This window comes from Vulpes lagopus, chromosome X (genome assembly GCF_018345385.1).
Source record: "Vulpes lagopus strain Blue_001 chromosome X, ASM1834538v1, whole genome shotgun sequence".
Taxonomy (NCBI): domain Eukaryota; kingdom Metazoa; phylum Chordata; class Mammalia; order Carnivora; family Canidae; genus Vulpes; species Vulpes lagopus.
This window is the reverse complement of record NC_054848.1, coordinates 15,643,504-15,666,590: the sequence shown is the minus strand read 5'-3', so window position 1 is coordinate 15,666,590 and position 23,087 is coordinate 15,643,504. Positions and strand designations below refer to the sequence as shown.

General features: G+C 42.8%; 1 protein-coding gene across 8 annotated transcripts in view; it reads left to right on the top strand.

Moving 5' to 3' along the window:
* The window catches only part of SH3KBP1 (SH3 domain containing kinase binding protein 1), a 342,506-nt gene that overhangs the window by 163,678 nt on the left and 155,741 nt on the right, over nt 1–23,087 (top strand). For all 8 annotated transcript variants that reach the window (XM_041740052.1, XM_041740047.1, XM_041740050.1 and 5 more), the window contains one exon: nt 17,207–17,310. In XM_041740052.1, the coding sequence (XP_041595986.1) occupies nt 17,207–17,310 (104 nt within the window). The remainder of the gene's footprint in view (nt 1–17,206; nt 17,311–23,087) is intronic.

Here is a 23,087-nt window from a genome sequence, read left to right as displayed (position 1 = left end):
CAGTCCCATCCCCTCAACTTTGTTGGGTGATGCCTGAAGACTGCTAGCTAAGTGATGTTTTTTTTAAGATTTTATTTTTAAGTAATCTCTACACCCCCAATGTGGATCTCAAACTCACAACCCTCACACGTTCCTCAAACTCACACGTTCCACCAAGTGAGCCAGCCAGGGATGAATTTCTTTTAGTATGTTTCAAGTTTCAAAACATTGTTTAATAAAGATATATAGAATGAGTCAAGAAGAGATGTGAATGGATATTTGTACACCCATGTTCATTGCAGCATTATTTACAGTAGGCAAAAGGTGGAAGCAACCCAGGTGTCCATCAGTGGATGAATAGATGAACAAAATGTGGTATCCATATAATGAAATAGTATTCAGCCTTAAGAAGGAAGAAATTCTTACACGTGCTTCTACATGGATGAACCTTGAGAACACTATTATAAGTAAAATAAGCCAGTCATAAAAGGACAAATACTGTAGGATTCCATTTATATAAGGTACCTAGAATAGTCATATTCACGGAGACAGGAAGCAAAGAGGCATTGCCAGGGGATAGGGTGGTGGGGCGGGGGTGGGGTGGGGTGGGGACTTAGTTAGTGTTCAGTGGATATGGAGCCTGAGCCTGAGAAGATGAAAGAGGGAGATAGATAGGGATGATGGTTGTACAATAATGTGAATGTGCTTAATGCCACTGCATGGTATACTTAAAAGTGCTTAAAATGATAAACTTTATATTATGTATGTTTATCACAATAAAAAATGATCAAGAATAATATGACAAATACTTAATACCCTTCTACCCACTATCAGCTAAGAGATTTTCAAAATGAAGAACTGCAGTTGGCATGTCACTTGTGTTACCATATCTCAATTTCATTGTGTGTATTTTGAGGCATGAATGATGACTTCGGTGAGAGACTTCTGTGTCAGGGGAGTTTTCCTTCTGCTTTATTTTCCATTTGCATTTGTTAGCTAAAGATAAACATACTACAACAAGTAGGAAATGTATAAACTTGCTGTCCTTTAAAATTAGTGTCTCTAGAAACTTCTAAAAAGAAATTTTTTTTTGCAAACTTCTTTTACCCTCTGGGCCTCGATGAATATGGAGAAACAGTCGAGGGAAATAACACTCAATTTACCAGGACAGGAGACTGAGACAACATATTTTCAGCTGTTATCCTCCTTGCATGTGTGTTTTAACATCTTTTGAGGATCTCCTCTGTGCCAGGCATTGTCATATCAGTTATCTGTTGCCACAATAATACTGCATGACAAACAACCTCAAAACCTCCATGGCATACAACAGTGAGCATTTATTGCTTCTGAATCTGGGGTCAGCTGGAAGCTAGCTGGATGGCTTTTCTGATTTGGGAATTTCTCCCATAGCTGGAGATCAGCTAGCATTTGGCTTCATGCTGTGGGCAGCGAGCAGAGTGATGGGCTTCTCTGATCATATCGAGTCGGGGCAGGAAGCTTCTCTTCTTTGAGACATCCTGGGCAGATCCATCTTCGTCTCTCGCTGTGCTACCCTGGCTTAGGGCGGCCTGCCTCTCCTTGTACCCATCCATCCCTGGCTGGACCTCATAGCCCAGGTTTGGTGGTCTGCAGTAGAGTGGCCGCCGAGGGGCAACTCCTATGTCCTTAGCTGCCCCTGCATCATTGAACAGTGGATTCTCCTACCTGTCAGATTCCTGCCTCTCCTTTCTTCTGCATTTAGCTGGTGGCATCCCAGCCTTCATCAGTTCATCCCATGAATACTTGAGAGTCATTTTTAACTTGTCCTTCTTCTTTATCCCCTTCATTTGTTGCTCCTCCCTTTGTTTTTGTGGTCATTACTAAGGAACTGTTCTGGGCTGGGCCCTGGGAGAGCCTCCAGTAATCTCCAAAGAGGGAGCCTAGGATGTGAGAATCAGACGTTCCCAGGCAGCGTGGGCAGGGAGAGGAGAGCATTATGTGCTGGGTGCTGTGCTGTCCTGTTGTGGTGCTGGTAGGGGCACCGAGCTCCACCTCAAGGGCAGTCAGGGACAGTGTCCAGGAGGGCATCATTTCTAAGCTGATGATTCTGCCTTAGCAATCAATATCTGTCATTCCTCCTTGAAACAGAACAAAAATATTATCCCTGGTCTCTTGATTTAGACCCATAGCTCTTCTTGTAGACCAGAGTTTAGTAAACCACAACCTATGGGCCAAATCTGGTATGGCTTATTTGTATAAATAAAGTTTTATTGCCACACAGCCATAGCCCTTCATTTATGCATTGTCTGTGGCTGCTTTTGCTCTACGACAGCAGAGTTACGTAATTGCCACAGCGACTGCCTGGCTTGCAAAGCCTAAACTATTTATTCTCTGGCCCTCGAAGGAATAACTTTGCCAACCTCTGCTGCCGATGGGCAGAAAAACTCAGTTCCTGCCCTCCAGGAGGTTTCATCTCACAAGAGGAGACTTGCTTATGTGTGATGTATAGAAAACTTTGTAATGAAGTCTGTGGGGGAAAAGATTTTTAAGTGCTGGAGCAAGTAGTCCAAAGATCAGTGTTGTTAGAGGGATTCATGCACATTTATTTCTCTTTCCTTCCCTCTGCTGTTTTTTTCTCTAGTCCATGAATGAATCCACATTCATTTTCTTTCTTTTCTTTTTCTTTTTTTAGAGAGAGAGAGCCTGCATGTGCCTGCACATGGGCGGGGTGGGGGCAGAGGGAGACAGAGAATCTTATGCAAGCTCCATGCCCAACATGGAGCCCAACTCAATGCTCAATCTCACAACCCTGAGATCATGACCTGAGCTGAAATCAAGAGCTGGTCAGTAAACCAACTGAGCCACCGAGGCGCCCCTCCACATTCATTTTCTTGCTTCAATATTTCTAGATTGACATTTTCTACATTTACAATGCCTAAATTTACACTTTTCATGACTCTCAGTTCCTTCCCTCTGAGGAGGAGAGTAAAGGTGTAGAGCAGTTTGGAAAATGAGAAGTCTGAATGTGAAATACCATCTTTTAAACATACCTTTGCTACTCTCCTATACTTAACATACCTTTGCTACTCTCCTATACTTAAAACGAATGTAGGAGTTGCTTAAATAAATGAGAAAAGGCCTTTATTTGCTTTGAACAAAGAGCTAATATATGCACTGCTAATCTATTTGCTTGAAAAAAGTCTGCTGAGAAACCTTCCCTTACAGGTAGCCTGGTCCCTTTATTTGCACTGCTCATTTGCTCATAGAAACCTGTCCTTTTTGGGATGACACCCCTCCAGAAAGACCTTGGTATCAAGACCATTTGCAGCTCCTAGAGGAAGCTCCTGCCCCACCCCTTAACGGGCTTTGTCATTCTGAGGACCACAGAATTGCCCCCTTGGAAGGCAGCTTGTGTGCTAGTGTGTTGTGTAGACCTCACTGCTCTTTTTTTTTTTTTTTTTTTTTAAAGATTTGAGTCTTAGTTTTCTTTTAGACTCAACCTAAGTTTTCTTAGTTAGACTCAGTATTAAAATAATACATGGTTAGTGTCAAAACTTAATTCAGGGCTGCCTGGGTGGTTCAGTGGGTTAATTTTCCAACTCTTGATTTTGGCTCAGGGTCATGAGATCAAGCCCTGCATGGAGCTCCACCCTGGATGTGGAGCGGGCTTAAGATGGTCTCTCCCTCTCCCTCTGCCCCTCCCCTCACACATATTAATTCTCTCTCTCTCTCTCTCTCTCAACACAAAACAAACTCTTAATACAGGAAAGTCAGAGTACAAAGAGTCACATAAACCCCTGCCTCCCCACCCCTACCCCCAGCCACCATGCACACTAGCTCATGATTATCTCCTCAGATCTCCACACATATACGTTTGGATGATACAGAAGATATTGCACATATTTGACCATAAAATTTCAGTTTCAGATAGTATGACCTAATTCAAACACATAGTGATACAAACATGTTGATGGTATCATAGTGTTTATGCAGTATCATGATTTGTTATGTTAGGTTAAAGCGAATCTTGGAAATCTTGCCATACCAGTTCATTTAGAGCTATGGCACTCTTTTATAGTCCATGTGGACTTACACCTCAAGTAGACTAACCAGTCCCATAGTTGAAGGACATTTAGGGTGATTCTGGTTTTTCACTATTCCAAATAATGTAGCATTGAACATTTTGATGTATTTTTATACATTTCATATAACTTATCTAAAGTATAACTTCCTAAAAGTGGAATTGCATTCTGTTTTTTTTTTGCATTCTGTTTTTTTAATTAAAAAAATTTTTTTGAAGTATTGCTCAGATGCCTCCCATCCCAGTTAGACTTGTTGACCTTATCGTCCTTCATCCTCTAGGGATACCCACAAAGATGGGAGTGTGGCAGGAGTCGAACAGCCCCTCCAGGCAAGTTGTATGCAGTTATAAGCACTGGCACAAACTTTCCTCCCTTTGTGGAACATTTGTGCACTCACTACCCAGCAGGCACTAGGGACTTGCAGGCAAAGAATGACAGCACAGCTGACTAGGGCTGGAAGAAAGACGTGTGTGTGAAGCTCTGTGAGTACATGGAAGCCCAAGTGACCACCTTATCCTGGGCTGGGGGGACCTTGTAGTTGCCTTTCATAACTTCACTAGCTAGCAAAGGGAGAGAAATGCAGGGCTTGGTTGGAGCGGGGATCTTGGTGGTGCCAGATGTCAGCCTGCAAATGAGCTGTACTGGCATTCGTGGAAGGGAGTGTGGGCACTGAGCCCACGGCGCCTTGATGATAGTTCTAGCCACCCACTGACCTGGGTAATAAGAGGGCATGTGGCAAGCAGCCTCCTGAAGCCTGAGCCACGTGGCTACTCATGGATCAGGACCTGTGATGTTGCCTGATGTGGTGCTTTTGTCGTGATGTGCTCCCCAAAAGGCTATGGAATATTCCAACAGATGGAGTCCAAATGTTATGTTTACTGCTCTATTTTTTAATATACATAATTCCCCTCTTGCATCTTTGGGTTTCCATGTAAACCATAATCTTGAAAACAGGGATTAGGAGTTCTTAGCCTTTTTTTTTTAAACTGCTGTGAAATCTGTCAGTCTGGTGAAGCCTATGACCTCTTCTCAGAATAATGTTTGTAAATGAATAAAATAAAGTCCATAGGATTGCAAAGGAAACCAATTATGCTGCAGTACAGTTATCAAAACACTGCAAAAACATAAATAATACATATTCTATATGGATGCATCAAATAGCAAGATCCAGCAGTGAGTCTAGAAGCTATCATAAATTTTGAAGTAAGGGTGGGTGTAAATGATATTTTATGATAACTGCAGTGACAGGGACGTGAAATGAAAAGATCTATCCAGGTGGTAGGAAATCAGTAAAATCCACAGGTGCTGCCAGGACCAGTGTGGTTCATTGCCTTATATGCATAGTGAAAAGGAAGGCCAGATTTTAGTTAGAGGATAGTAAAATTAAAGATATAATTTTCTTCCCATCCATGTTTAGATCCCTGAATTAACTCTGTCCGCAAACCCCCATTAAGAGTCACTGCTTTTGGATACAGAAGAAGAAATTGTGGGCATGCAATCCCCCACCTTTGCATCAAGAAAATTCATAAATACCCTGGCTTATTCCCCGCCTCTTGATTCTGATGGGGATGAGCAGGGAAACTCTATTAAAAATAAGTCAAAATTAGAAAAAAAAACATTTTGACTAGTTGCAGTAAAGATCTTTCCCCTTCTGCCTCAAGAGGGAAATAGGGAATTTTTTTGTCATTCTCTAAATCTCTCAGGACAATGGCTGTTTGGGGTACAGATTTTAAGAACTGAGAAACTCTAGGTTTGTTTGTGGTAGGTATTTTCCCCTTAGAATTCTCTCAGGATAGGCAAGGGAGGCGGCCCCCAGATGAGAGTCTCTCAGATTTTCTAGACCTTTGCCACACTTCCACGTGCGCTCACATGCACTCCCCCCTCCCTCCTCTTGTTCCCGCCCTTCCTCCCCCCTGAACTGTAAAAGTTAGGGGTCTGATCTATTTGTCAGCAGCAAAGTTTGAGAATGCCTTTAAAAATAGATGCGTTAGAGGGAGTGTGTTGGATAGAAGGGAGAAATCTTGTTTATGCTCAACAAATAACTTATATTTAGAATCTTCCTTCAGTTTTTCCTTTGAAAATCTGTATTCTCATTTCACTTGAATGACTCTGCATGGAGCATTTAAAAGTAGATCAAACAAAACTCTATAAATATGTTGAGTTCTTTTGGGCATTTTGCCAAAATAAGCCTTGCTAAAGCAGAGAAAAGCAATGTGCTTTATGTATCGGATTTTCTCTTCTGAACATCCAGATTCCATCCCCCAGCGACATGGGGGCCTGGACTGGGGAAGTCAGGCCAGGGACACTTGGGGAGGTGTCTGCCTGGTATGGTCTGTTGTGGGTTGGCCCATTGAGATTAAAGGGCATCCTGAAAGGCCCACGCCACCGTGGCGTGGGGAAAGGGGAAGACCTGAACGATGTTTAGGCACATCGCTGACTGTTTTCTGATGGGAAAGGAAGGATGGCGAAAAGAAAATTAATTGAATAGGCACAGATCATTAACACGGCTGCCTTTTAGCAAATTCACAAATGGCAAGATGAATAGAGCCCAGAGAGGGCATCAGGTGGCAGTACAGCCTTCTGTGAAGTAGGTCTGTCCCCATTGTTCCAATTTAAGAGGTAGGAAAACTGAGGTGAAGAGCCACGATGTGACAAAGAGCATGAGGTGTGAGGTGGTCACAGTGCTGGGGCCACTAGATTATGTGTCTCTCCTGTGTCGTGAGGCCTAGGACGCTCTTCCTGTGCCTTAATGCTGTCCGTGTAGACCCCGTGTGCAAGGCAGTAAAATCAGAGCTCATGTGTCCTTTTGGTGGGTTAATTCATGTGCCATTTATATAAGATGGTTGAGCGAGAGGACATTGCAGTGGTAGAAGTTCTTCATGCACTTGGCACCAAAATTATAGATGTGGCTTCTAAGGCAATATCAAGTATTAACATTGAAAATATCCAGAGGCAGACTCTCTTTGCAGAAACTCAGTTTTGTTGTTGTCGTTGTTGTTTTTAGAAACTCAGTTTATTTAGTGGATGGCCCCTTTCTATATCGCACTAGCAGCAGAAAGTCAGTTTTTGGGATCATACGTTAATTGACTGACTATTCAAACTCGCTTCAGTGGCTTCTTTAGAACAGAGCATTAGACTCCAAAGCCTGTACGCCCGAGGGAGGACTAGGTCAGCGGATCTATGTCCCTTCCTTTGCTTCTCCATCAGTGAGAGAGAGTGGGCATTTGTGATGAGATGGCATCCTCGGAACCATCATGAGGAGCGTGTGGGTGTGCTGAGATGAGTGGCGTTGGTTGAAGAAGGTATGCGTCAAAGAGCCGAGGTGTCAGAGCTGAAGGGGTGAGGCAAACAGACTCGGCCGCTCAGCGGTAACATGCATCTGGTGGGATGAGGGCGGTGCTTGGCAGGGGAGCCCAGAGCCCAGACAAGGCCCCCCCGCGGCTGGGTGTGTACGTGTTCCTGTGAGTGAGTGAGTGAGTGAGTGAGTGCGAGCGAGCAAGCTCAGAAGATGGACACAGAGCCCCGCTAACCCCTGCCGGCCCTTACTACCAGGAGGGAGACGGCTGTCTGGCCTGTGTGGCCTGTGCAGTCAGGCCAGGGAAAATGAGCTTGCATCCAGAACTGATAGGATATGATGGGGCTCCTTGGCTTTTGTAACAGCGTCTGATCAGAGTAATAGTAGTGTGGACTACAGATATGGAGGCCTTTCTCTGGCTCACACCTCCCGTTGTCCTCACGGACTAGCCACAACCAGTTCAGAACCCCCAACCCCTTGGCATTCAGCCTATGACAACCACCTTTCTGTCTGAACCAATTCGTATTTATTTATTTACTTGGAGAATAGAGACTAACTTTACTATGAATGTCATCAAAGCCTAATCAAAAAAATAAGTTTCACAGTGCATGATAATTATTTTAATAGGCAACTGTGATGATTTTTTAAAAATTGTCACAGTATATTATTACATGCTCTTTGTAAAAACAAAGTGACTTGCAGAAACATTTACACGAGTCTCTCTTTACGTTCTCCTAATCCCCCTTTCCAAAAATACCACTGTTAATTTGGGGCATACCCTTTCATACCCTTTTCTGTGCTGTACCAGCATGTTCTTGTATGCACACACCCCTTCTTTCATTTATTTCATTCTATCAGGACCTCACATATTAATCGAATGTTGAATGGATCCATTTATTCATTAATAAACATTTCTCAAGTGCATACTCTGTGACTACGTTCTGAGTGATAGGAGTAAGTCTTGGAGTCCAGGGTGGAGGTTATAGAGGGAAGAAGGGAGTGGGTATGTGTTTGCAATGTGGGGAGCATATTACACATATTATGTGATTTTCTCTTTTAATTTAACCTATTAGGGGCACCTTTTCCATGTTAGTATATATAGAACTGCTTGTTCGATTTAAAGAGCTGCTTAGTTTCCCGTGGCCTGGATATACCACGCAGCCAGTCCCTCTCAATGGACATTCAGGATGTTTCCTGTGTAGATCTCTGGGCATAAATGCATTTGCTATTAGAGACACTGCTGCCCTGCCTGAACCTTCTTATACATACATCTCTCCCTACTTAAGTATTTTCTGTCTTTTAATGGGACTAAATTTAAAATCAAATATATGTTATTTCCTGCTCAGATATATCCCTGCTCTGTCATTTGGTATGGATAATTGACAGTGGACCATAAACTTAGGAGAAAGCATTTAGAGCATTTAGGAGTACATTAGACATTGTTTAATATCACAGATGCTTCAGACTGCAATGTTGGAGAAGGCGGCACTTTTGACCCCATGGCAAGATGACAGGCCACCATCTTTCTATCTCTGTAGCTGCAACAATTCAAGGTGGTATTGGCTTTTTAAAAAATTGTGGTGAAATACACATAAAGTAAAATTTACCATCTTAACCATTTCAGCATTGGCTTTTAAACACATGTGGGTGGGTGCTCTGTTTAATACCAAACGGTGCTGGTTAATTAAATACTGTACATTTCCACTGTAAGACAACTTTAAAGAGTTAAAGCTGAGGCTTTAACTCTTTCCCTCCACCCTCACTGACCTTTTCCAGTGCCTCTTTGTCTAGAAAATTTTTGTTCACAGAACAGTGACCCACAGACAGAATATGGAATAGGTACTCATTAGTTCATTCATCCATCAATCCATCAAGAATGGACTGTCTGCTCTAACAGGGCCCAAACTAGGTGCTGGGGATCAAAGACAAGTGAGAGAGGGGCGCTGGCTGCCAAGAGAGCAACTGAAACACACCAACTAATGATACTGCTGTGTATCTGCCTCTCTTTCCCTGTGTATATGATTCCTTCCATCATGTTTTTCATGACTGTTGTCTTTCATTGTCTTCTGTTGGGCTATCTGCCTGCTTCTAGGCCCCCTCTGCCAAGGTATTCTGCACCCCCACACACACACCAGCCACTTCTCCCTACAGCACTGTCCTCATCACATCTTGTAGTCATTTCTGTGTCCAGAAACTTCCTGTGGGGAAGTTCTCATCCTGAGAGCATCATCCAAAGTTCCCCAGAAATGCACATCTAATCTGCCTTCCTGGTATTACCCTGGCTTTGTGGAAGAAAGAGGGCTGTAGACCACAACTTATTTAACTTGTGTGCCTCATACAAGTTATCCAGTCTGTCTGTGCCCATTTATGAAGATGGGGCCAGCATCCTTAACCTTACAGGGTTGGTGCAAGAACTTGTAACATGCCTAGCATGGTTCTTGACACAGCAGACACCTCGTCAATATTTGTCTCTTTCATCTCCAACAGGACTTAGTTGATTTTCCTTATGTGACTTTTGACTTTACCTGCCTCCCTTTCCACACCAGTCATGGCTTCAAGGCCCTAATAAATGGTTCCCTACCGATTCTATATTTTCCTCCTGTATTCTGGTGGAATTGGGAACAAATGAGCACTGGCATAGCTATAACCTCTTTTCAGATGAACCTTCCCTTTGAAGTAGCAGGCAAATGGATTTACTGTTTTCTGCCATGCAAAGATGTTGATTATAGGCAGCCCTAAGAGAATCAAGGAGGCACATCTTCAGGGACCAAACAGTGCTGGTTAATTAAATATTGTACGTTTCCACTGTAACAGTCCAGCCACAGCCAGAGGGGTTTGGCAAGAAAGACCCAGAAGTTCCTCATTTTTCTAGCATGCCACCAACCTCAGAAGTGTTCTCCTCTTCCTCTGAGCTATGTATGTTACATTGAAACAGGATAAGGAGTGAGAATTTTCCCAGAAAACGGTATGATGCTGGGTCTGGCAAGATCAGTCATTCAACTTTCTCTCTTCCCTTGCACCCCAGATCCACTGGATGTTTCTAGTAAAAGGGGGTGATTCTCCACATGTATTTAGTTTACTTTGCATTGTCTTTCCATCTTGAAATAGGAAGCCTAGCCTTTTGCATAAATTGAGGTTTCTGACTCAAGAACAGCCTCTTCGGGAATCTGGAATGTGCTCAGTAAGTCGGGGGGTTGCTGCACCCCCAGCACTGGTGGCTAATGAATCATAGCAGAGACCGCCATCTTTTCCATCCTCCGTCCTCCCAGGAGCACATTTTCAGAGCTAGAGGCTGTTTGGTAAGACTTTTCTGAAGTCCTATGAAATTAAAATTACAGCATGGCACCATTCACCTGGGGTATGTATTACCTGATATCACCAGACGAGTTTGATTTTTCTTCCCCTTGGGAGAGGAACCTGAATGTAGAACCCGTATAGCATATTCCTGGAAAATTCCATTTATTTTTGAACAACCAATCTGTCTAGATGTCTAATCTGGCCTGTCTTGGTGGCCTGTCTTGCCCCTGACTCTGTTAGATTCGCTTGAGGAGCTCTTAAAATACAGATGCCCGGACTGTTGCACCCCAGACCATTGATAAAGGGTGGGGCCAGGGAACTTGTATTTTTTTCCTTTCCCCTCCCCTAAAAGTTTTATTTAGAAACATTTCAAATGTACAGAAAAGTCATAACAGTATTACAGTGAACACCCATCCAGATTCACCCACTATTAGCATCCTGCCATGTTTGTTTTCTCCCTCTATGTATATGTATATGTACACACACCAACATGCCCATGCACGCTTGCACACACACACTCTTTTTTTCCTTAAACAATTGGAAAATAAGTTACAGATACCAAGACGCTTGATCCTAAATACTTTGGAACCAGGACATTCTCCTCTGTAACTGCAATAGAGTGAACACATGCAGGAAATATAACATTAATATAATGCTATTATCTAGCATTGGTCCATATTCAGATTTCCTCAGTTCTCCCAATAATGCCCTTTATCACCTTTAAAAAACCCCAAGCGCAATTAAGGATCGCATGATATTTACTTGTTGTATCTCTTTACTCTTTTTAAATCTGAAACAGCTTCTAAAACAGTAGTCTTTAAAAAATTGTATGTGATCGTGATTTAAGAAAGATTTTTTTTTGTTTTTTTTTTTTTGAAAGATTTTTTTAAAGATTTTATTTATTTATTCATGAGAGACACAGAGAGAGAGAGAGAGAGAGAGAGAGAGAGAGAGAGAGAGAAAGAGGCAGAGACACAGGCAGAGGGAGAAGCAGGCTTCATGCAGGGAGCCTGACGTGGAACTCGATCCCAGGTCTCCAAGGATCAGGCCCTGGGCTGAAGGCGGCGCTAAACCACTGAGCCACCTGGGCTGCCCAAGAAATATTTTTTTTAAATTGGATCAGTTTCTGTAGACTGTCATCGTTTTGGATTTGCATGAGTGTTTTCTCATGGTCAGATTTAGGGTAAATGGGGCAGAAGCATTCTGTAGGTGATGTTAAGTCTTTTTCCATGTGCCACGTAAGGAGTCCCATTATTGGCAGTGTGAGCTTTAAGACTGTGTCTATCTGGTTTCTCTATTCTAAGGGGACCGTTTTCCTTTTGTAATTAATGAATACTCTGTGGGGAGATACTCTGAGACTCTTTACACATCCTAATCCCCAACAAGCTTTCACCCAGTGGTTTTAGCAACCATTGATTCTGGCCATGATGCTTATAAAATTGCGGTTGTCTGTTTCTATCATTTCTGTATTTATCAGCTGACATGCTTTTCCTAATGGAGAGCTTTTGCTTCTTGCCATGTACCTATCTATCTAATCAGTTCACCAAGCTAGGTAGCTATGAACCTAGCTACCTCTTGAACTAATCAGCCTGGGTTCATGAATTATTTTGGAAATTTTAAGTGATAATACAACCCTCAGTACATGCTGCCACTGTCCCAGATTTGGCCAGTGGAAGCCCCGTCAAGCATCTGATCTCTGTGTCCTTTTGAAAGTAGCCCTCAAGTGTTTGAGCACTTCACTGGTGTTAGCATTAGTGGATATTCTGTTCTCACTTTGTGTTCTCTTTGCCCCAGCCCTGGAAGAAGCTATTATTCTGTGGAGACCTAGTTCCTCTGGGACTGCTATTTAGATTATGAAAGCTCCCCAGGTGATTTCAATATGCAGCCAAGAGCAAGAACCACTGGTTAGAGTCCTCTAAAGGGGGATCACCTGTTCCCGCAAGGTGTTTTCTCCTTGTCAGTCACTGTCACCCATTGTCACCTGGAATTAGTGGTACTGATTCATTACTGAGGTTTAGATTTTTGTGGGTAGTGTCACTTGGTGAGTCAGAATTATGTGCAGGTCATTGACCTCAATACCCATAGAATACAGTTCCATAGGCCTTCCCTGCATTTCAACCTCCTGACACAGGTAGATGGTCCCCAGGCCACGTCTGGAGAAAATGCCCAAAGTAACCCTGGAAACAAAATCAGGGGCTTCTAATTTTCTTTTTGACCTTTGTCAATGTTTTCTCTCTTGCAGTATGATCTCAGGATCCTGCCATGTGCCCTAGGCATGCAGCGAGGATCCATTTGATTTAGTGGGTTCCTTGAAAATCTCAAATGATTTAGACCCTTGTAGTCATACTGGTGTTCTGTCATAGGAGGTATGTGATATAAAAAAAAATAGGCTGTGTGCTTGTTGAAAGCTTTCAGTTGAGCCAAAGACCTTTTTCAACCACTGCATTGTTATATTTTTGTGGTCATTGAATGAATCGGCCTAGTAAAGTTTTCACATGTAAGACCCTAGAAGGCTCTAAAATAGAGACGAGTGTGCTGTTTCTAAGGATGGGTCATAGTGCCCTTCTTAGTTTCTGTTCTGTCATTTTTAGAGAGTGTGAGTGAGTATACTTCATTCCCTCTCCTTCCAACCAGTTTTATCTCATTAAAATATCCAGCAGCAATAGCCTCAGTATCCAGCAGCTGTAAGGAAATGCTCCTGATTTGTGGTTTTTCACTTCCTGGTCTCACATTTTTACCACATCCCACACGGCCCAGCAAGTCCTCTCTAGTCTCAAGACCCATAGCTGAGAGTTCTTAAGAACAGTCAGACATGGGAGGCAGTGGCTCTGGGGCTGTAAGACCTCTGGTAAAACACTCAATCTCGGTGTTTCTTCTGGTTTGTAAATAGGAGGTTCAGTATGAGAATTAAGTGGGGTCATCTATACATGGTGCTTAGCTTCGTGCCATTAGGGCTATTACTTTCAGTATTTAGACACAATAAGTGATCAATAAATGCTAGCTGGTATTGTCTTATTAAACCAAGCTGGTTCTGAATGTAAGGGCAGGAATACATGAGGCCCTAGAGCGGGAATTGGGAGTATGCTTGCCTTGCCATCCCCATGCCTATGTTTCTACCTGTGAATGCATGGTGAGGCACTGGCATTTTGTGGTCATCATACAGTGTGGCAATAAAGGAGAGACATGTCAGATACACCCTGTGACATCTGCCTTATCCATTCATTTTTTGGCAGACCATGTAAGCACACACATTTGCACGTATATCCATAAAACTTATGTTTGTTACTTTTTGTAGTTATGTCTTAGAAGCTAAGTGGTCCTGCCTAGAAGACACACACAGGGACAAAGGATGGTGGCAATGACCGTCACATGAAGGAGGAAAAACATATGTTCTCTCCTTTTTCTAGTTGTTCTAATAGTGATTTGTATGGTTGGCCACGATCAGCAAATGCATTTAAATTTTCTTTCAAGACTCAGTTTATCCCATAGAAAAAAAAAGCCCAAAGTAATGTGTGAAATCTTAAGTTCATGTGGACCGGGCTCTGAGTGTGAATGTGGTAGCTCAAATTCAGGGATTCTAAACCACGGCCTTGGGCAAGTCATGCTAGTTTTTCTCCAGTTTTTACCAGCTTTTAAAAGGAGATGACAATGTTTTCTATATACCTCCTCAAGGAAGGTCAAAACTGACTAGTAAACATCACTGAAATGCCAGGAGGGGGAAATACAGCAAATGACATCCTTAAAGTCCCTCAAATTTTGTTTGGACAGAGGCAGCTGAAATGTAGTGTCTCCTGACATCAGCCACCCACCTTGAACTGGGTTTTAGATTGGGTAGATCTGTCAAGAAATCGGAATGGTGATGTGCAGAAATTGAGGCCTGGCAAAGCAGCAATCCAGGAATATGGGTGAAAATCTAAGGCTGTGTCACCCAGTGTTACAGGAAGCAGTTAAATACAGATTGCAGAGAACCTGGGACAAGACTTGAACAGAATTGGTTCATCCAGCATTAGGAGACAGCTCTGAACTCAGGCTGAGGAGATACTGCTGCTCACTAGCTTGATGTCCTTGAATAAGACATGGAACCCCGATTTTCTCACTTGCTAAATGGTTGCTCATTCTGGCTCCTCTCTTTTTCTTTCTAACTCACGTGGTTGGCAGGATGAGATTGGATGATGGATACCAGAAGTGCTTTAGAGAAGATCACAAGCTATCCCAGCACCAAAGGGAGTAACTGTTTCTGCCTGGGGTCTGGTCAGGTGGCCTTTACCTTCAGCAGCCTCTGGATACCTCACTGCAGGGCTCACTTTTCTTGATCCTGTATGTTGGTGATGTGTTTGATTGGACTTTATGCCACCAGTGAAGCAGACCTTCTTAGAGGCTTTTAAGAAATATTGATTAGTCTGGCAGATGGAAACTAGTAAACGTGTCATTCTTCCTGATACCAGACAGGGCATTATAGGAATATGATGCAGAGATTTGGTTCCAGAAAAATCTGATTATTCTGTTCCAGGTCCTGAGTCTGAGGTGTTAGTCTATCCTTGAAGAATACATCACTCTCTTTTGCCATTTGTGTAGCATTGGGTTAGATGCTGTTTCTTACAGAGGGCTTTGTGAAAATAGGAAATTACGTATAACTGTGTTTCATGATCTCAGCCAACACTGGGCCTTCAGATGTTATTTTCAAATAGCTTTGGTCAGGCCTGGTGACTTCTGTGGTTGTGAGTGTTAGGTTTCAGAGATGTGTCATGTTTACTTGTTCTGTGTTCAGATTTGTATGTGCAGAGTTTGCTTTTAATATAACATCTAGCAAATAAAAGCTCTTACCGATTTATAATAAGAGGTATATATATGGGGGCAGGGAAGTCACAGGGAGTAGGAGATGGGTGCCGAGATTGCCTCGTTGTCCAGACCTTCTGTGCTAGAATGAGGAGTCCGTACCTGTTATAACACAGATTGCTGAATTTGCCTCCTGTTGCATTGGAAGCCATGGAGCCACAGTGGAATTCTTTGCTCTGGAGTACCACTCTTCCCCAATCCCTCCTCCCCGCCTGTCCCACCCTGGGGAGAAGCCAGCTGGGATGGGCCCTCACTGCTTGGGAGAGCCGAGCCCTCCATGGCTCACCCTTGGCCATCAGACAGTGCAGTCAGCAGCTGGCAGGGCCCAGGAGCTCTGCATTTGTTCTCCCTCAGGACCAGGTGGCTTGTGGTTTTGCACGAAGGTGTGGAGTGTATTTGTATAGTCACCAGAGATGTGATTAGACAAGATATTGATTCTGAACCTCAGCCCCCTTCCTTCTGTTCGACTCGGTTCTTCCCCTAGTGAGATGCAGGCAGAGAAAAATAGAACAGAGAGAACTAGGCTTTTGAGACATATTGATCAGTGAGCACATCCGATGTAGCAGACCTTCCCCTTTGTGTGATGTCATGCCGCGTGGGGCCTTAGTGTGGCCTGGGATCACTCCCGCAGGGATTTGCTTTCTCCGGGAAAGGACTAGAAAAGGAAAAGAATCACTGTAGGCAGTATCCAAAAAGAATGGCAGCATTTCTAAATGTGTTTCCTTGAGGTCGTTGATCGCTTTGGTTTTCTAGGCCATGTGGTGGCAGGAGGGAACAATATGAGGTGGTGAGCCTTGAGCAACAAACTTTGGAGCAATGCTGGTCTCACTTCTCTGCTATCCACCTCTCCTTGGCTTGGGCCGCCACTGCTGTCTCTCCGTCTGTCCCCCTACCCCACCCTATCGTACATACCACATGCATGTTCTTTCTGCCCACAGGGCATGTCTGTGGTGTGGACAGTTGTTTCTGTACCTGAACCAGATCTAAGCCTGGGCCTCCCAGTTGGGCTCCTCAGGATGAGCGAGATGCTGGAACCTTCAGTGTCCTCCGGTCAAGTGAAGTGTGGTCCTGGCTTTTATCTTGATTTGCCTGGGTTGGCTCTGTGTGAGCAGCCAGGGATCCTGCTAATGGGTCCCCTGGGACAGAAGGGAGTGGACCGAAGTGGATCTGTTGAACCCCTGTGGGGCATTTGAAATGGCACCAAGGGCGGGCTGAAATCTAACTAGCCTTTGCTTATCAGGCCTGAGTTCCAGCATGTTGAAAGGGTGCTGATTAGTAAGAAAAAGGCCAGGCTACTTTATCTTTTCCTTTGCACATTTGGGGAAAATTTCCTCTGCCTTGCTAGCATTAGAAGCAGACCATTCTTTTTATTCTACATCACATCAGCTTTCATTAAAAGTCAACAGCAGCAAAATACAAAGCCCCATCCGTGGAAAAGCGTTTAAGGCAACACTGTGCTCCAGCGCTTCAGGGGTGGGGTTTTTGCCTTCTGCACCAACGGATCAGTTTCTCATATCCATGCCTTTCTGACCCAGCAGCTTTTAAAAGACCAAGAAGCATTGCTCTGCTTTCTACTGCCTCTCTCTCTGAGACCAGGGCTGCCGTGCCTCTAGCCATGTCCCAGAGAGCATATTTGAGACAAGTCAGCTTAATTTGCCTGCATGCCTAGGAAGCCTCTCTTTAAAAATCTAATTTTGAGACAAGAGCTATATCTAAATATTTTGCTTTTCCCATCCAGGCGAGCGACGGAGGCGCCGTTGCCAGGTGGCATTCAGCTACCTGCCCCAGAATGACGATGAGCTTGAGCTGAAAGTTGGCGACATCATAGAGGTGGTAGGAGAGGTAAGTGTGCCAGGTGGGTGGGCGGGTGATCTCCTGTGGGCTGTCAGGACCCACCCCTGGTTGACCTTGCTGTGGCGGATGCTAGAGCTTAACAAGACCTTACACGCTATCAGGTTGAGTCTCTTCTCAAAGGAAAGGATTCCCAGAGAGGAATGCTGCCAAGCCCACGAGGAGCAGGTGTGGGCCATTTGAAATTATGGTCTTTTTCACATGGTGTGCTTGGTGCTTCTGGGTTTCCAGTCCACTGCCACAGCTTTTTCTCCTCTGCTTCAATTGCTAGTAGACTCTGGCTATCCAGAGTGACCCTGAGCCATCTCTAGAGGGTGAATTTGGTTTTCATCCTGGGGGACACTGGATTCAAAGGGAAGGAAAAGAAGTGACTCTTATAGAAGACTGGTATGTGATAGGCATGACAAGGTTCTTTACACATGAGCGCATTGGATGGCCTATCACAAGCACTTCATCTTGTGGATGAGAAAAGAGGCTAAGGAGACCCTAGAAGAGTTAAGGCTGAGGGTTGGAGCCAGGTCCACCTGGCTGGAGACCCTGTTCTCTCCACTACACCACATTATCTTATTCCTGCTTGGTCCTGGCTCCCCACACACTGGCACAGGCTTCTCAGGCTCCACTCTCCCACTCTGGGCAATCCTGGACTTCAGATCTGGCACCTGATCATTCATTCTGATTCAACGCATGTACCTCTCTATAGAAATACAGTTCTCTGGTAGCTTTGGTTTCATGAGTACCATTTGACCTTATAGAAACCCATGGTTTACAAAAAATAAAAAATAAAAAGGAAGCTAGAAGTCAAGGAGGAGATTAAGTGAACTGTGATGTGGGTCCAAGTAGCAGGGCTGATGCTAGCCACCAGATTCCCTGATGCCCCTACAAGCATAAAATGAGCATGTGTCAAAGCCTTATTTAACCCTATAACAAGGGGATGTGCAAGATGGTATGGCTGGCTCAAAGAGAATTGTGGAAGAGCAAAATATTTATAACTAAAAAGGAAAATACTTGATTAAGATTGCTAAGTCAGGGCACCTGGGTGGCTTAGTGGTTGAGCATCTGCCTTTGGCTCAGGTCGTGATCCCAGGGTCCTGGGATCAAGTCCCGCAATGGGCTCCCTTTGGGGAGCCTGCTTTCCCCTCTGCCTATGTCTCTGCCTCTCTCTCTCTCTCTCTCTCTCTGTCTTTCATGAGTAAATAAATAAAACCTTTTTTTAAAAAAAAGATTGCTAAGTCAGATGTAAAACTACACAGTATCCTACAGGGCAATAAACTGTAACCTTTGAGATTGTCTCTTCTAGGGAATAAGGCACTTGCATCTCTGGCAGTCAAGATTCATTTTTATTGCTATCTGAACAGAATCATTCTCATCGCTCTTGGTTCTGCCAGTTAACATCCACACTAAAGGAATCATAAATAGTGAATAGGGTGTCAAACAAAGATATGTATCTCTAAAGAATCAGTTATTGGGACTCCCATTGGCACTGGGAGGGCACAAAGTAACCTCTATCGCCTATTTCTCAGTTTTGGAGAATTTGTATTGACATGCCATTCATTCATCATTTTTTGAGAGAGAGAGAGAGAGAGAGAGAGTACATGTGCGAGTGGGGGGGGGGGGGGGCAGAGGGAGAGAGAGAATCTTAGGCAGGCTCCATGCCCAAAGTGGAGCCTGACTAGGTGCTTGATCTTACAACCCTGAGATAATGACTTGAGTTAAAATCAAGAGTTGGACACTTAACCAACTGAGCCACATAAACACCCCTCATTCATCATTTTTTTTTTTATCCCTGTTGCCAAGCAGGACACATAGGAGACATTTGTTGAAAGTTGAATAAATGAAACATGAACAGACAACAGTGTAGAACATTTATGCCAGGGGTAGAAGGACAAATTTCTTTTTTTTTTTTTTAAAGATTTTATTTATTTATTCATGAGAGAAACAGAGAGAGAGAGGCAGAGACACAGGCAGAAGGAGAAGCAGGCTCCTCGCAGGGAGCCCGATTTGGGACTCAATCCAGATCCTGGGATCACGCCCTGAGCCGAAGGCAGACATTCAACTGCTGAGCGACTCAGGCTTCCCAGAAGGACAAATTTCTTAAGACTGAATCCGTGGGAGAAATTCCAAAGGGAATAATAAACAGTATGACTAATAATTTTTTTTAAAAAAAGTTAAAATTTTGGTATAATTTGAAGCAAGTTTAGCTAAAAAAAAAACCAAAAACAACAACAAAAAAACCAAACTCAGAGAACAACAAATAAACATTTTGCAATAAATCATGAGAAGTTATTATATATATCACATATGAAAATATATTAGGAAGATACTGTAACAATGATAAGTGGTAGATAAATCTGTCATAAATACAAGTCCCACAGAGAGAAAGAAAAACCTTTACCATGAAGAAATGTTCCACACTGCTATTAATTAAATAAATGTAAATTAAGAGGAGAACGGCTCCTGCTTTTTGAGAATCCTAAGAAAACATTTTGTGGTAAGACTGTTGGTAATACCGAGAAGTGGTAACTTTGTATATCTTTAAGATCCTAATATGCAGCTATTTAGCAGGGTATGGCAAGAGCTGTACAAATCTGAATTAACATCCTGTGAGCCAGTAAGCTCACTCCCAGGAATTTATCCAAAGAAAATGGTTAACAGAAAAAGAATATGTGAATTGAGTTAATTGCTTGTGATAATGAAAAATAATCAAGAGAGAGAATAATTATGTGAATTAAGTGATATTATCCAGCTAGAAGATCGTGAAGACATTAAGATGGTAAACCCAGAGGTCTTTAAATCTATATTTATTACAATAATGTGCAAGGTAATTTTCTGTTAAATTCTGTTAACCTGAGAGCTTTCAACAGCGGGATCTTGTCTTGATCTATCTTTACATACGTGGTACCTGAAAGAGTGCCTGAAACCTAGTATGTACTTTAATAAATGCTTGCTGAATAAGTAAATGAATAAATGGAAGTCTGAAAAGATTTTTTTTTGCAAAATAAATGAACGATCAGGACACAAAATTGCATACATTAGGACATAGCCATGTAAAATATATCTCCGCACATGTGATTAAAGACTGAAAGGGAACAAGAATTGAAACTGATTGTGTCACAGAAGACAGTTTTTCCTTTAATGTTGTAATAATGTTTTATGTAATACAAATCAAAATAAGGAAGATTATTAACACATTTCTGGGAGATAGTGCCTGCCCTTGCCTGCCTGTTGGCTGTAGAGAAAGCAGGCATGGATCGCTGAAGGAGAGGAGGGATTGCAGGTATTATTCTTCTCTCAGTGATGATGTAGGGCATCCCTGCCACCTGCAGGACCAGCGTCCTGTTCACTCACCACCAGTTCCATGCTAGATTTCATGATGGGCTTGCTTCACAGAGGAAAAAGGAAAGATATGTAGCCTCAGATATTTATGTAAAACAAAATGTAAAGGTTGGCCTTTTAAACCATATTAAAAATTACATTATCAAAAAATGAATTTTCCCATTATGGCAATTTACTTGTAATATTGCAGATACTTGGCCATAATGTAAAATATGCCTTTTTATAATGGATGTATAAATGCCAGTGGATATTTTCTCATTCCACTGGAAATTAATTAACATCCCAAATCAATAAAAACTCTTCAGTCATAGGGACAGATTGAGGTAAGACCATAGTATTAGCTTTGCAAGACTATGAAACCAATCAGTCTATCGGGCAATAAAAGTATAATAGGTGATGTTGTGTATGTGTGTATAAATATGTTATATTTTTATTGAGTGATTAATAGATTGATCCTACAGTATCCCAAAGCTATACACCCACACAAATGTACACACACCCCTTTCCCTAAAGGAGCAAAAAACCCCAGACAACTCTTCAGAGGATTTTGGGGGTATGGACTGGTTTGTTGAAAAAGGTTGAATCAAGTAGAGAATCAATTGTAGGGCAGCCCCCGTGGTGCAGTGGTTTGGTGCCGCCTGCGGCCCGGGGTTTGATCCTGGAGACCCTGGATCGAGTCCCACGTCAGGCTCCCTGCATGGAGCCTGCTTTTCCCTCTGCCTGTGCCTCTGCCCCTCTCTCTCTCTCTGTGTCTCTATGAATGGATAAATAAAAAATCTTTAAAAAAAAAAAGAATAAAAAAAAAGAATCAATCGTAAAACATGATATTTTGTATATATTAATTTAATTAGATATATATATCTTATTTAATTAAGACAATTTTATTAAGATACTATGTATCCTAAAAAAAGATAATATATATCCTATTTAATTTTGCCATAAAATATGAAAATGTGCATTCATTTGCCGTTTGTCACCATAAGTTCATAGAGTCAAGGTGTTCTTCTTAAATGCAGGTTTGCTGGTTTGAGTTATGTCCTCTCTGCCTCCGTGTTGCCTCCTTCATGATTTCCATCACTTTTTTAAAAAATGGATTGACAACAACACAAGGGAAGCAATCAGAGTACTCATTCCTTCTAAATAAAGTTCTACGGTCCACTGCCCCCAGTGTCTTCTGGTTGTTTCATCTACACCTAATTTGGCAGCAGGTTTTTTTTCCTTTTTTTTAACTTTCACATCGTTCACCATTATTCTTTCTCACCACTGACTTTCTCTTCACACTTACATATTTTTTGAGCTCTGTGACCACATGGTGGTCTAACAGAGCAGTGGGCTTACGTGGGTTTGGGTAGACATAGCCCAACCCTTATCTGGCCTGAATTGGCTGCTAGCCCGGAGAGCTCACCCCAGAGGGGCCCATGCAGATGGCTCAGAGAAGGAATGGGGAATGCAAGGCTGTCCGGGCTCAGGGCACCTGGCAAAGTTACCTTCCTCTAAACAGCATTTAGCATGCTTCTGCCTACTGGCTAGAGATAGTGCCTCTACTCTCATCATTAGGTTCATATTTGCAAACCTAAAGGAACCAGGCTACCAGTTTGAAAGAAAAAATTGCAAACCGAGTTCTTAGATTTTTTTTAAAGAAATCACTGTAAATATACACTTGTGCCACTTTTGTCCAGAGTGGAAAAGACTGATCAGTGCAGACGGAATTCATGCAGAGATGGCATATTCGTCAGGAGAAATGGCATTTGAAGGCCTCTGGAGTTTCAAACTTGGCTTGTTGGCCTATTTTTTTTTTTTTTTTGAAAAAGGCATTGAAACCTCTTCGTTTCCCTGTCTGTGTTACCTAGAGCCTGGGAAAGGAGCTACTTTTCTTCTTGTGTTGGGATGACCTTGGTGTCAGCCAGTCTCTCTCTGTGGTGACCCAAGGGATATTCAGAGATTCTAGCTTTTATTTGTTCCTTGTGGTTTGTTTTTGCGGTATTTTTCAGTGGTCCCTAGTCAGGATGGCTGGAGACCAATGGTCTTAATTTCAGATTTAAAGCCTGACCTGGCCTTAGAGTTTGCAAAGATGGTAACTTGTACTTTCAAGAAACTTAGGCATCATCTCACACCCAAAACATTGGGTTTGGTTCTCCAGCTCGAGTTAAATGGGTTGTTGAAATTCTTCAGAACTTTAACTTAAACTCAGACAACATTTGTGGGTACGGATGGGCAGTTATGATATTGTGAATTATAATGAGAACTATATATAATCTGGTCTCTGGCCCATTTCTGGCACTGAGCTCCTAAAACTCTTGGGCTTTCTTAAAAGAGTGATAGAGGGGTCTCTTGTTATGTTAACGGGGTAACCTTTGAAACACCTAAGCAAAGGAGCCCCCCACTGCCAGTGGAGCCAACAGTAGGTTAAAGGGTTGGACATTTCAGTCCCTCCC